The following is a 15204-nucleotide window of genomic DNA, read 5'->3' as shown; positions in this document are numbered from 1 at the left end:
TCACCATCTTGCGGTCCGTGAGTTCGAGCCCCGCGTCAGGCTCTGGGCTGATGGCTCAGAGCCTGGAGCCTGTTTCAGATTCTGTGTCTCCCTCTCTCTCTGCCCCTCCCCCGTTCATGCTCTGTCTCTCTCTGTCCCAAAAATAAATAAACGTTGAAAAAAAAAATTTTAGAATTGTCAGATTTAAAAAATTTTTTATCCATTATAATAGGTGTCTAGTAGTATCTAATTGTGGTTTAAATTTGCATCTCCCTAATGACTAATAATGTTGAACATCTTCCCATACATCTTTTTGGCAAATTCATCTTTACCCATTTTTAAACTGAGTTGTTGGTTGTCTTTTTGGTAAGTTTTAAAAAGGGTTCCTTATAATTTGTGAATACAAATCCTTCATCAGACATGTGATTTATAGGTCTGAAGTTTATATTTTCTTTCTTTTAACAGTATATTTCATAGAGCCATTTAAAAAAACAATTATTTTACTCTTTGCTTTTTAGTCACTCATTGTAATGAAAAGGGCTGTGATCAGGTAATTCCTTCAGTTACAACAGAGCATTTATACTGAAGCAAATTTAAATCAAACAAATTCCAATGTGCATTATAACTTCAAGGTTTAGACCTTGTATATTTTCTTATCTATAATCTCTCATGGATCAGATGAGACTGGCTAAATTTTCATTCTTGGTCAGAAGTGTAGAATTTGACTTTTTTTTCTCATTAAAAACTTAAAGTTATAGGCTTCATTGGTGTGCTCTGAGATAAACCTACAAAATTCATTAGGTAGCAGAATTATGGCATTATGTCCACATTTCTCTGGAAAAGAGTTGTCCAACATGGTAGCTATTAGCCACATGGGTCTGTTGATTACTTGAAATGTGACTAGTGTGACTGAGGAAATAACTTTTAATTTTGGTTAATTTAAATTTAAAAATGGATACTCAATTTAGTTATTGGAATCCTTTAAGTATGTGTGTGACAACTGGGCTTTGTGGATCTACTTTTTCAACTGTAAATTATATGAGATATAAATACAGATCAAGTATGCCCAATAAAATGTAGTATCCCAACTGATATGTACTATAAGTACACAAAGGATTTCAAAGACTTAGTATGGAAAAAAAAAGGATGTAAAAGGTCACAATATTTTTTTACATCAATCACATGTTGAAGGTTATATTTTGAATATAGAGGGTTAATATAATATATTATTAAAATCCATTTTACTTGCTTCTCTTACTTTTCAAAAATGTGGCCACAAGAAAAATTTAAATTACATCTTTGCCTCACATTATATTTTTATTAGATGACACTGCTTTAGAATCACATATTGTATATTAAATTATATTTTGTGTCAAAAAGCATTCAGTGCTCTGAAATGGCATGCTAATAACCTACCCACAATTATTCCAGCCCTCACAGTATAATCAGTCCCACCTCATCCTCCTGCTTTTGTAGGGAAAGATCAGCCTCACTAAGTTCCAAATCACATGTGATAGATGTTAGATGCTCAGACAGGGGCTCCAGCAAGGAAATGGCCAGGAGAATGGAGAGTAAGGTTTAGGATGAGTATCACAGGTCTGACAGTATCAGGTGTAGTTAAGGAACAGAATCTCCTGATGGCCTAACCATGCCATAAGTTTTGGGAACACTTCTGATTATGAATGGGTCTAGTTCATGGCTTTTCTTTCTTTTTTTTTCCCCATTTTTTTAAAGTTTATTTATTTTGAAAGAGAGAGAGAGAGAAAACAAGTGTGTGCAAGCAGGAGTAGGGGCAGAGAGCTAGGAGAGAAAGAATCCCAGGCAGGCTCTGTGCCATCAAAAGAGAGACCCACATGGGGCTGGATCCCACAAACTGAGATATCATGACTTGAGCCAAAATCAAGAGTCTGACTCTCAACCAGTTGAGCCACACAGGTGCCCCATGGCTCATTTTTTTGTGAGGAAAAGGTAGTGGGCTGCCTCTTTTCCTTCCCCTTGAGTTAGTACTTTCAGATTAGTACCTAACTCAAAAACAGCATAGTCTCCCAGCCTTTCATTCCCCTCTTTACTTTTCAGCAATGCAAAATTAATAGTAAGAGTTCCCTTTACCAAGCAAACACTAGTTTTATTCTCCCTTTTTATGTAGCTTATTAAAGAAATTGTATACACACATACACACACACAAGTGATTTAGTGGTGTAGGTATTATGTTGCCAAAACTAAAACCATTTTTTGAAAAGATAACTAATATAGAAAAAAAATTGACCTGACCTTGAAATGATACTACATATCATAATTTTAAAAAGACAATTCAAGAAATTTTAATACTTTAGCATAAAATTCTTCAAGTCTAATATTTTAAGAAATTACAGAAAACTAAAGAATAGTATAGAAATATTGGGGATATTAAGTATAATATTTATTAAAAATAAAACTAAACCTCAAAGGCATATTATTCTACCATGGTAGACAATTATATTAAAATTAACTTTGATACAATGTTAAATCTAAATTTATAGAATATCTCTACATATAAGATAAACTACAACTATCTTATACTTTGGATGGGTTTTAACTTATAATAATTCTGAAATAATCCTAGGTTACCTATAACTTCTAACCAGACATATTTCTGTCACAATCAAGCCAGCATCAAATCAAACATATACTTACCATATGGAGAACATACCATGGGAAGCACATAAACAGTTGTTAAGCTACTCAACTGTATTATAAAATTCTTGAATTATTACATTCTAAGCCTGTTGGGAAACAAAGAAAGAAAAAAAGCATGTTAGTTAAATGTGCTGGTTGTACTATACATGTAGTTAAATAACCAAAAGAACACTAAAAAAAAAAAAATCACATACCTCACACACATAGATCTTTCTCTATATATTATTGTGCCCTTTGCTTACATAAATTTATTATTTCATTTAAGTTTTAGAAAAATGCTATTGAATTGTGCAAGTCATTTGAATATACAATAAGAGAAATATTATTAAAAAGAATGAATGGTACGCTTGAAACTCTAAGGAAATAACATATCTTGTTAACCAAATATATTTCATGGTCTCTATTTTTTATGTTTTCCACCTACAGAATAAATGGTATTCATAGCACAGAAAATCAAAAACAAAAAAAAATAAGACAAAAGGTTACTGAATCATCTGGTTGTCTATAATTATCTGGATGCTTAACAAACTAAACACCAAAATAATGAGATGATCTGTCCAAATGTCTTAAATCTTCGTGTTGATGTTTGCCAGCTAGTATGGTCTGAAATTTTGTATCCGTCTGACCCCCAAATTCATATGCTGAGATCCTAATGCCCAAGATGATGGTATTGGGAGGTAAACAGGATTAGCGCCTTTATAAAGAGGACCCAGACAGTGCCCGAGTCCTCTTCATCATGTGAAGACACAGTGAAAATACGGACGTCTGTGAACTAGGAAGCCCTTACCAAACACTCAACTGCCAGCATCACAGTCCTGGACTTCCCAGTCTCTGGAACTGTGCGGAATAAATTTCTGTTGTTTATCAGCCACCCAGTCTATGGTCCTCTGTTACAACAGCTCAAATGAACAAAGATGCTTGCCGACAAACCTGATGGGCTATAAATACAGGCAAATGTTTTCAAACCTGATTGAATTATTTATTCTATAATGAATAAAGATTTTATTTATTTATTTATTTAAAATTTCTTTTAACATTTATTTATTTCTGAGACAGAGAGCATGAACAGGGGAGGGGCAGAGAGAGAGGGAGACACAGAATCTGAAATGGGCTCCAGGCTCCGAGCTGTCAGCACAGAGCCCAACGCGGGGCTTGAACTCATGGACCGTGAGATCATGACCTGAGCTGAAGTCGGACACTCAACCGACTGAGCCACCCAGGCGCCCCATAAAGATTCTATTTAATACAAAGTGCGGAACTGACCCATGACATGACCCCAGCTGAGAACAAATATAGTTGAACTATGGAATAATTTAAAGTAAAATAAAAACCGAATTTAGTTTTCTCTTTAAGACAGCGCCTCCTCAAATTGGGTTATATGAATGTATTCCCTGTCAAAAATGTCTTTTTGCTCTAGAACATACTCAGTAAACCTCTCATGCTCAGAAGATACTAAGAGTGGTGGTTGGGAATTCTGTACTCAGTACGTATACCCACATGTACACACACACACATGCACACACATACATCAGCCCCATTGTATGTTCCTCAAACTCCTAACCCATTTTTTCCCCAAGGTCAGTAGAGTTTAAGGCAAAATTCAGCCATATATCTTTCTAGATTATATATAACCTTGGCTTATACTTAAAAAAAATACTCTTTTCTCCTAATTTAGTATTCCACCCCCCTTGCTTATTTACACTTGGATTAAAACACATTAAAGATAATCAAAATATGGAGTCCAGATCTGGCGTTTGTCTTGTCTTTACAATCTTAACTAATTATTCTTTCTAAAAGACATAAAACATAGTAGATGAATAGCTTGCCAATATTTTGCAGCAGCTGTTGAAGGTTTTTTAGGTGTGTTTGATTGACATTTAACCATCACAGCAATATTTTAAAGTGGGTTTTATTATCCTCATTTTACAGGGTTTTGATATCTCAAACAAATCATCTATATAAGAAGCTGGAAAGTATAGCTGGGGTCAAATCTAGACCTGAGTTAAAAATGTGTACTCAAAAAAGTCGTCACTTGCACATGGTTTCCAGGACACTGTTTAAAAATTATTTTTAACGTTTTATTTTATTTTTTGAGAGACAGAGACAGACAGAGCATGAGCAAGGTAGGGGCAGAGAGAGAGGGAGGCATAGAATCCAAAGCAGGCTCCAGGCTCTGAGCTGTCAACACAGAGCCCTATGTGGAGCTCAAACACACCGATATGAGATCATGACCTAAGTTGAAATCGGACACTCAACTGACTGAGCCACCCAGATGCCCCTCCTGGACACTGTTTAAAAGATAATTATGTTGGGGTGCCTGGGTGGCTCAGTTGGTTAAGCATGACTTCAGCTCAGGTCATGATCTTGCAGTTCATGAGTTCTAGCCCCGCGTCTGGCTCTGTGCTGACAGCTCAGAGCCTCGAGCCCTCTTCAGATTCTGTGACTCCCACTCTCTCTGCCCCTCTCCAGCCTGTGCTCTCTCTCTCTCTCTCTCTGTCTCTCTGTCTCTCTGTCTCTCTCGCTTTCCAAAAGAATAAAACATTAAAAAAAGAAAAAGATAATTCTGCCTCGACATGTACTTTCAATAATATTTGACTCTCAATTTGAAAAAAAAGTAATGAAATGTTTTGTAAAATCAAATTTCTATGTTGAAACCATATATAACTTGGGCTTAGAACTGCTAAGCGAGCAAAATGACAAACACAATGATTACATACAACACGTGTAATGTGTTGCTTATAAATCTGGACATAAAAGATCAACATATTTAATAAATTAAGAAAAATAGAGAAGGTTCATTCATACCTATCTCAACTGGTTCCAGACTGTTATGATACTAGAGCATTTGTGCAATTTTTTTTTATGATTTTTGTTTTAACATCAAATGTGATTCTTGCTTCGTTTTTACCATCCAAATCTTACTTGATATTTGCAAAATGATTTTTGCAGGTAAGTCAGAAAAATCAAACATTTAGACTCCTATTTAGAATGAGAGCAAATAATGAGAGCCAGCAAGTGGCCTGGGTTCCTTTATCTATTTGGCAACTACGATTTGTGTGTGTGTGTGTGTGTGTGTGTGTGTGTGTAGGCATGTGTGTATTTCCTAAATCATGGCTATGATTTACATAGCTGAATAAATAACACTTGTTATGGAGTTATTATTTTTGTTGATAAAGTTTTATCTAAAGAAGTTGTTGTCTTTATACTCTTTTTTTGCATTACATGTAAGGAAATAATTATTCTCTTCCATTCTCTACATTTCTGTCTAAGCCAGTCAAATGATGATATGGCATTTTCTTCTTTTGCTTTCCTATGTACTTGTCTTTCTTCCTAGGGCAGTCAAGGCATCTGCCTGATGTGGGGTGGAGGGAGGATGGGACCCTCACTTTCTGTCATTTAAAAGATTGTTTTGACATATGGCTTAAAGCCAGGCAGTCTTGAGAAAGAAAAGATTTCCAAATGCCTTTAGTTCTCTTGTATGTATAAAGACTAGACTTTGTGGATTAGTCTACTATTGGAGGTCTTGCTGAGATCCAGAGGTTTGGTAACTTAAGCATGAAACAAAATGATTCACTTATTTTTACTTTTCATCTTGATGTTTGTCAGCAAGCATAAATGACTATGTTTGCATATAATTATATGTAAAGGTGTTTGAAATCACAGTGAAAAAGGCTTCGTGGTGCACATGCGGCAAAGGCACAAGACGTGGAGAGAAAACAGAGCATCGTGAATGGGGAAAGTGCCTGCCAAGGCTTGTGTTTTCTCCTCCCGGCTTCTTGAGGCCAAACCTCTCGGCGGAGTAGCTTTAGAAACTCCTAGTTGAAGGAACACTCAGCGTTTTGCTTATGCTTTTAGGAAGAGATTGCTGTTCTTAGTAATCCCATGCCAACATGTGGTGACCCGGTAGCGTCACGAGAGTCCTAAGGCTGGAAAAGGCCCAGTTGACAACCCTAAAGTCTCCCTAGGTTATTTGTGGCACGGATAATGTGTTGAGAACAAAATGGGCTTGCTGGGAGCAAAATGACTCAGCCACAGAGGTTTTTGTGGTCTTCTGCTTTAACCAAGCGTCAGTCTGAAGAGAGAAGTAGGAATGTATGTAACAGCAAAGACTGGTGGACCCGAACGCCAAGATCTGGCGCAGACTGAATTAACGGCCGTTTGGCACACGATGCTGAGAACTAGCTGACAGTGAGAGATGTCAGCAGCAGAGTGGTCCACAGCAATGGGTCTGAATTATCATCTTGAGCAGAGGCAATCAGGGAGGGGAAGCTTCATGAAGGAGGTTACATCTGAGCAATGGTAAGGACTCGGCCCCATCTTTAGGACTGAGCATTGTAAGGAGAGGGGATACGAGGTACAAAGGGCCAGGAAAGAAACAAGCACAGCATGTGCAAAGAGAGAAGAAAAACATCCCAGGGTGCCTGTGGTGTAGTAATCCAGGGCACAGTAGTGTCGGGAGTGGGGGTTGGTGGGGGAGTAAGGGTTGAGAGGCAGCAGCCAGGCGATGTTGGGTCTCACTGACCATTGTAAGGAGTCCAGTCTTTATTCATGGTACAGTGGAGATAGGAAGGTTTTGACCAAGAGACTAGCATGATCTGATTAAAATTTTCAAACATTATTTCAGATGTTCTGTAAAAAATTTAGTAGAGAGGTGAGCCCAGAAGCAGCAGCCACTCTAAAGGTAACTGTAGCAGTTGAGTTGAGAGATGATGGTGGTTAGAAATTTAATGGTAACGATAATGCAGAGAAGTGTTTGGATTCGGGATATATTTGAAGTAAGTATAAATCCTAACCATTAATTTCACCATTTCACAAACAGATGCATTTTTTAAGTCATCACTATAGGGTAAGCCATTTTTGTTATTGTTGTTTTGCAAAGGATCAACTTGAAAAATAGAAGTTCCGTAGATATTTATGAAAGATACTTCAGTTAATTTGGGTAAAATTTACCAAAAGGCAAAAATATGGAGACATTTGTTTTATATAATGAAAAAATATATTGTTGAACCAATTGACTAAAGATAGTACAAATTATTAAGAAAATCACTATATTGTTCTTATTAATGAAAGAATGGGAAATAGACAAGTGGAGCATTACTTTTCTTAGAAAGAAGAAAACTCTCAAGGACTCTGAATGATGTTAGAAACATCTCAGATATATCCCAAATTGAATTTCATTGATAAGAGTAAGTTCCTTAATTCAATTCAACAAATGTGATTAAAGGACATTGAATTTTGAACAAATAAAGACAATCCCTTCATGCAGTTTATAGTAATAAGTAAGATTTGCTTCCAGAAGAGGTCACCGAGCCAATTCCTGTGGCTATACTTTAAATGGAATTTTACGACTTCAGAATTACTAGTCTGGATCCTTAAGCCCTTTTTAATTCAACATACATTTAAAAAAATGTGTTATATATAACAGCTGTTAGGTGCTATGGCTAAAAGCATGGCCCAAATACTCTCCTGTCCTTGAAGATCTCCTGGTCAAGAGGAGGAAGGAAAGAAAGAGAAATGAAGAAATCTGTACTAAATGTCTGGCTAGGGGCACAAATGTAGCAGCATGCAATTTTACTTGGCTGAAGCTTGATAGAAAATAGGTTGTGTAAAGTGCATGTTGAATGATGACGAGGCTGTGCTGTATGAACACAGATAAGGAATACAGAGATAATATAGTTTGGGATGAAAAAGTAATCTGGCTTCAGCAGAGCAGAGAGATAGGCAGTGTGATGAAACACACGCAGGACATAGCAGAAGAAAGCAAGGGCCAGCCATTGGAGGATCTCATGCTTGAACCTCATCAACATTAATAATATTACCACCTAGTCATAAAAGAGTGCTCACTATATACCAGACATAGTTTTAAGGGTTTTATATGCATAATCTCATTCTATCAACAAGCCTATGAAATTTACTCCAGTTTTAGAGAAGGGGAATATGAAGCCCAGAAAGGTTACACAATTTGTCCAAGGTCACCCAGCTTGTCAATGATGCCGTTAGACTGCAACACAACCAGACCGATTCCACAGCTCCACTCTTGGCCACACAGTTCTGCCTCTTGAGATCAACATGGGATAGTTTAACCATAAATGATTCTCTTTTTTTTTTTTTTTGCATAATTTACAGGGAAAAGGAATACTTTTCCTCACAATGCAAAACGTTGGTTTGTTCTTTATATTAGATAGAAATGGAAATAAGCATCCTGAAATTAAAAGCCCAGAACAAGTGAGGAGGAAAGGGAAAAAGAAGGGAAATGATGTTTCTTGAGCATTTTACCATGGGGCAAATTTACTGTATGGTTAGATGGTTGAATGGTCACCTTCCTTCTTCCGTATATGTGCAGAAGCTGGAAAAAAAAAGTGGTTACAGGAGAGGTATATGCTTTGTGCTTGCTATTGTAACTCCTTGATTATTTTCATGGTCTGAATTCTTTCCCAGGTTAAGCTTTCCTCTTCTTCCCTTCCCTCTTATCCAAGCGGGCTTGGATGATCTGCCCCGACCCTTACTCCTTCTGGGAGGATGATGTACATCTGTGTGAACTGCACAATACCGGATTAGGGGTGAGGAAGAGAGAGGTAGCCCAGAGTGTTGCAGACTCTTCTACTTCCTGAGCTGCCATAGGAGACAGGGATTAATAGCATTTAGGACCGTTACAAAACATCAGCGTATTCAGGACTTAAAATATACTTATGCTTAGATACAGGTTAGTAATTGCTACAATAGAAGACGCATGAAATTAGGCCATAATTTATACATCTATTTTATCCATAGAATATTTTAAACATACGTTTTTTGAGGGAAGGAGGGTTGCTTTGCTCTCTTAAAACCCGCCGAACCCTTCAGGGCAAACAATTGAGCGTCTCCCACCTGGGGCTTGAAGCAGTACTGTAGATCTCATTGGGCATTCTTCCCAGAACATTCGTTTTACTCAAAGGTTTGGGGAAAAGAAATTTAGTCTAAAATAAATATATATCATCACTACAGTGCAGAATGCACAGACATTTTTTAAAGATTTATTTATTTAACCAAATGTATTGAGGCCCTACTATGATAGATGCTGTTCTGCTTTATTGGGATTTTTAAGGCAGTTATTCCTTACATATTTATGGTTATCTTATGTTGCTTTGTGTGAGAAGAATGTACTATGTTTTAACATGTGTATGGGGAATCTTTCCCTCCCCCCAATTTTATTGAGAAATAATTAACACACATCACTGTATAAGTTTAAGATGTACATCACGATGATTTCATTTGCTTCTGTTGTGAAATTATTACCATAATAGGTTCAGATAACATTTATCTTATCATATAGATACAATTTAAAAAGAAAGAAGAAAGGAAAATCAAATTCCTTCTGATGAGAACTCTTACAGCAATGTTAGCTACAGTCATCACATTGTACTGTACATTCTTAGTGTTGATTTTTCTTTTCTTTTTTAAATTGAAGTATACTTGACATACAATGGCATATTAGTTTCAGATGTACAACACCGTGATTTGACATTTATATACATTACGAAATGCTCACCATGAAAGGTTTAGCTGCTGTCTGTCAATTTACAAATTTATTACAATATTATTGACTCTATTCCCTATGCTATACTTTACATCCAAAGACTTATTTATCTTATAACTGGAAGTTTGTACCTTTTGAAACATTTTTAATGTTTATTATTTTTTTTTGAGGCAGGGGGAGGGGCAGAGAGAGAGGGTGACACAGAATCCGAAGAAGGCTCCATGCTCTGAGCTGTCAGCACAGAGCATGATGCGGGGCTTGAACCCATGAGATCATGACCTAAGCCGAGGTGGGCTGCCTAACCAACTGAGCCACCCAGGCACCCCGGAACTTTGTACCTTTTGACCACTTTCCTCCCATTCACCCGACCCCACCCTCTGCCTCTGGTACCCAAAGTCTGATCTCTTTTTCTGTGTTTGTTTTTGTTTGGTTTTGTTTAGATTTAACGTGTAAGTGAGATCATTCATACAATATTTGTCTTTCTCTACCTGACTTATTTTACTTGGTATAAAGCCTTCAAGATTCATTCATTTGTTGCAAATGGTAGGATTTCTTTATTTTTAATGGCTGAATATTTATGGCTCACAACTTCTACTTCTACTTCTTCTTCATCTATATCCAATCATGAGCGCTTAGGTTGTTTTCACATCTTAGCTATTGTAAATAATGCTGCTATGAACATAAGGATGCAGATATGTTTTTACATACTTTGGATATATTCCCAGAAGTGGAATTCTTAAGTCCTATGGTAGTTCCACTTTTAATATTTTGAAGATCATCCATATTGTCTTCCATAGTGGCTGTACCAGTTTGCAATTCCACCAGCAGTGTACAGGGTTCCCTTTTCTCCACATCCACGCCAGCTCTTACCTCTTGTCTTTTTGATGATGGCCATTCTAACAGGTGTAAGGTGATATCTCATTGTGGTTTTAATTTGCATTTCCCTAATGACTAATGATGTTGAGCATCTTTTCATGTATCTGTTGACCTTTCATAGATCTTCTCTGGAAAATGTCTGTTCAGTCCTTTGCCGATTTTTAATTGGGTTATTTTTTTCATATTGAGTTGTATAAGGTCTTACGTATTTTGGATATTAACCCCTTATCATATATGCGGTTTACAAATATTTTCCCCCATTCCATAGGTTGCTTTTCACTTTGTTGACAGTTTCTTTTGCTATATAGAAGGCTTTTAGCTTGATGTAGTCCATTTGTTTACTTTTTTTGTGCTTTAGGTGTCATATCCAAAAGATCATTTCCAAGACTCATGTCAAGGACCTTTATTCCTATTTTCTCTTCTAGGAGTTTCATAGTTTCAGACATGACATTTAAGTCTTTAATTCATTTCAAGTTCTTTAAAATTTTATTTAAATTCCAGTTAGTTACCATACATGTAATCTTAGTTTCAGGTGTACAATATAGTGATACAACATTTCCATACATCACTCAGTGCTCATCACAAGAAGTGCACTCCTTAATCCCCATCACCTATTTAACCCAACTCCCCACCCACTTCCATTCTGGTAACCATTAATTTATTCTTTATAGTTAAGGATCCACTTCTTGGTTTGCCTCTCTTTCTCCCCCCACTCTTTGTTTCTTTGTTTTGTCTCTTTAATTCAACATATGAATGGAATCGTATTTGTCTTTCTCCGACTGACTAATTTCAGTTAGCATACTACTCTAGTTCCATTCATGCCATTGCTAAAGGTAAGATTTCATCTTGTTTTTAATGGCTGAGTAATTTCAAGGTAATTTTGCCAGTGGTGTAATAAAAGGGTTCAGTTCTTTGCATGGAAATGTCCAATTATCCCAGCACCATTTATTGAAGAGACTGTCTTTTCTCCATTGAGTATTCTTGGTTCCATTATCAAATATTAGTTGATCATGTATGCTTTGGTTTACTTCTGAGCTCTCAATTCTGCTCTATTGGTTTGTTTTTATGTTAGTACCATACTGTTTTGATTACCACAGCTTTATAGTATAGACTGAAATCAGGAAGTGTAATGTTTCTTTCTTTGTTCTTTTTCAGGATATCTTTGGCTATTTAGGGTCTTTTGTGGCTCCATATATATTTTATGAGTATTTTTTTCTGCTTCTGTAAAAAAAAGGTATTGGGATATTTAGTAGGGATTTTATTGAATGTATAGATGACTTTTTGTATTATTGGCATTTTAACAATATTAATTCTTCCAATCCATGAACACAAGATACCTTTCCATTTATTTACGTCTTTGATTTCTTTCACCAATGTTTTGTAGTTTTCAGGGTATAGGTCTTTGACTTTCTTGGTCAAATTCATTCCTAAGTATTTTAATGTTTTCGATGCTATTGCAAATGGATTTTATATATTATTTTTTTGGAAATTTATTGTTAGTTTATGGAAATGCTACTGATTTTTGTATGTTAATTTTGTATCCTACAACTCTACTGAATTCACTAATTAGATCTAACAGTTGTTTGGTTGTCTTTAGAATTTTCTATTTATAAAATCATGTGATCTGCAAAATAAAAAGAAAGACAATTTCACTTCTTCCTTTCTAATTCTGATATCTTTTCTTTCTTTCTTTTTTTTTTTCTGCCTGATTGTTCTTGCTAAGACTTCCCAGTACCATGCTGAATTGGAGTAGTGAGAGTGGGTGTCCTTGCCATGTTCCAGATCTTAGAGGAAAAGCTTTAACCTTTTACCATTGAGTATGATGTTAGCTGTGGGCTTACCATATATGGAATTTATTATGTTGAAATACATTCTTTCTATGACTAATTTGTTGAGTTTTTATCATAAATGACTGCAGAATTTTGTCAAATGCTTTTTCTACGTTTATTGAGGTGATCATGAGTCTTTTCTTTCATTCTGTTACTGTGGTGAATCACCTTGATTGATTTATGTAGGTTGAATCATCCTTGCATTCCAAAGATAAGTCCCACTTGATCATGTTGAATGATCCTATTAATGTGCTGCTGAATTCAGGCTCCTAGTATTTTATTAGAATTTTGGCATCTATATTCATCAGGGACCTTGGCCTATAGTTTCCTTGCTACTAGTGTGCTTTTCTAGGTTGGTATGAGGATATTGCTGGCATTGTAAAATGAGTTTGGGAGTGTTCCCTTTTCTTTGATTTTTTGGAAAGAGTTTGAGAAGGATTGGTATTAATTTTTCTTTAAATGGTTGGTAAAATTTACCAGTGAAGCCATCTGGTCCTGGTTTTTTTCTTTATTCGGAAATTATGGATTACTGATTTAATCTCCTTACTAGTAATTGGTCTATTCAGATTTTTTATTGCTATGGGGAATCTTTTTATGGAACTTAATTTGAATACTTTGCTTTCAGAAATTGGACAAATAAATGATGAATGTTTTGATGTAGACCAGGGATTAGCAAACTGTGCACTGAAGAAGCAGATGGTAAATACTTAAGGCGTTACAGTCCAAAGGTAAAGTCAAGGATTTCTATAGTACTCATCTTTTATACAGTTTCTGTCACAATTCCTCAATTACATTCTAGTGTGAAAGCAGATAAATAATAGAAAAACAAATGGCTGTGGCTGTGTTCCAATAAACTCTTATTTGCAAAAACTAGCAGCAGGTCAGATTTGGCCCATGGACCATATTTGCCACCTTCTGGTTTAGACCATAATGAATCTTTTTTTGTTTGTTTGTTTTTTAATTTCACTGAGATATGGGTCTTAAACTGGTTTCATTTTTCCTATCTTTAAATTGAGTCAATAACATTTAAGCACTCCATCTCTTCACTTCTCTAGCTCTGGTGGGGGAGAGGGAGCTCTTCAGGTAATTAAGTCAATGAGAGATAAACCCTGATTTGTGATGTGACAGGCCAAGGAAAGACAGGCCAGTTGGTAGCCCAGGGGCTTGTAAGGGACAGGATGAGCACTGGGCTGAGCTCCAGTGGCCCCTCCCAAAAAGCAAGTGCACTTCCTGGTTGTTCAGATGGTGTTTTGATTTCTGATCCTACCTGTTAAAACCCTCCTCGGAAGAAGAATCTGGAAATGGGGGATAAGAATTAAAGTCAAGAATAAAGATTGCATTACACTTATATCTATCCTCAGTCACACTCATCCAGAAGGAGATGCCTCACTGGGACCAAAGATGGGATACACGCCAGGAACAGATGGTTAGTGACAGTGGTTATTTTCTTTCTTTCTTTCTTTCTTTCTTTCTTTCTTTCTTTCTCTTTCTTTCTTTCTTTCTTTCTTTCTTTCTTGTTTCTTGCCTATGGCAATAACAAAAAATGGACACTTTTCTTTATAACCACATGTTGTAAGGATGTTCAGTGAGATTGAGGGGAGATGGGATAAGGGAGGGTTTTTGATAAGCTGTCTTTTTCCTCTGGACACCCTCCTCCTCCCGATTCTGACAAAATTGGAGAAGGCATTGAGAAGACAGAAGGAAAGAACTAAAGGAGGGAACGAAAATGGAAGAGAAGGAGCAGGAGAGAGAAAAAAAGGGAGGAAGGGAAGAGAAATCTGTGAATATTTCTTTTGGGCTCCAAGCATGCTGCCTGCTGTCTTTGGCTAGGCTCCCAGAACTCTGGGGGCATTGGGATGTGGTTCATGCTTTCTCTCTTATGTCCCTTGGATGACTTCCTCTGAAAGAAGTTGACAGCCACTGAACAGGTTCTCCCAGTATATTGCAAAGCCTAAAGAACACCAGTATTGAAAAGGTTAGAGTCCACTGCTCTGTCCTCTTTAATTCTGGCTTCTCAAACATTAATAAGCATAAGAATAATCTGGATGGCTTATTCAAAACAGATTCATGAATTATCTTCCTAGAGATGCTGATAAAGAGGTTTAGGGTAGGGAACAGAATTTCCACATATAACAAGCTCTCTGCTTCCCAGGAGAATTTGTTGCATATGTTTGGAGAATCACACTGTAGAGAGTCACAGCTATGTCAGTTCAGAGTGTTCAAAACAGTTGACTAAAAGGCACTATGGAAACTCATGATTACTTAAATAAATATTAAATTTTTTTCTTGAGTATAAATTAATTGCATGAAAAATAATGGTTCACTATA

At 36.5% G+C, this 15204-nt stretch overlaps 1 protein-coding gene across 5 annotated transcripts in view; it reads right to left on the bottom strand.

The window, feature by feature from the left end:
- FUT9 (fucosyltransferase 9) overlaps positions 1 to 15204 on the bottom strand; it is a 200125-nt gene that overhangs the window by 93207 nt on the left and 91714 nt on the right. For 4 of the 5 annotated variants that reach the window (XM_040474198.1, XM_040474199.1, XM_040474196.1 and 1 more), the window contains one exon: positions 2653 to 2741. Coding sequence is in view for 2 of the 5 variants with exons in the window: in XM_040474196.1 (XP_040330130.1) it covers positions 2653 to 2671 (19 nt within the window). In the remaining 3 variants the exon portion in view is untranslated. The remainder of the gene's footprint in view (positions 1 to 2652; positions 2742 to 15204) is intronic. The other variant, XM_040474200.1, reaches the window with a different exon arrangement.

This window comes from Herpailurus yagouaroundi, unplaced genomic scaffold (assembly GCF_014898765.1).
Source record: "Herpailurus yagouaroundi ecotype Mexico unplaced genomic scaffold, PumYag 139, whole genome shotgun sequence".
Taxonomy (NCBI): domain Eukaryota; kingdom Metazoa; phylum Chordata; class Mammalia; order Carnivora; family Felidae; genus Herpailurus; species Herpailurus yagouaroundi.
Note: the sequence above shows the minus strand (reverse complement) of the source record. Positions and strands in the feature narration are given on the sequence as shown.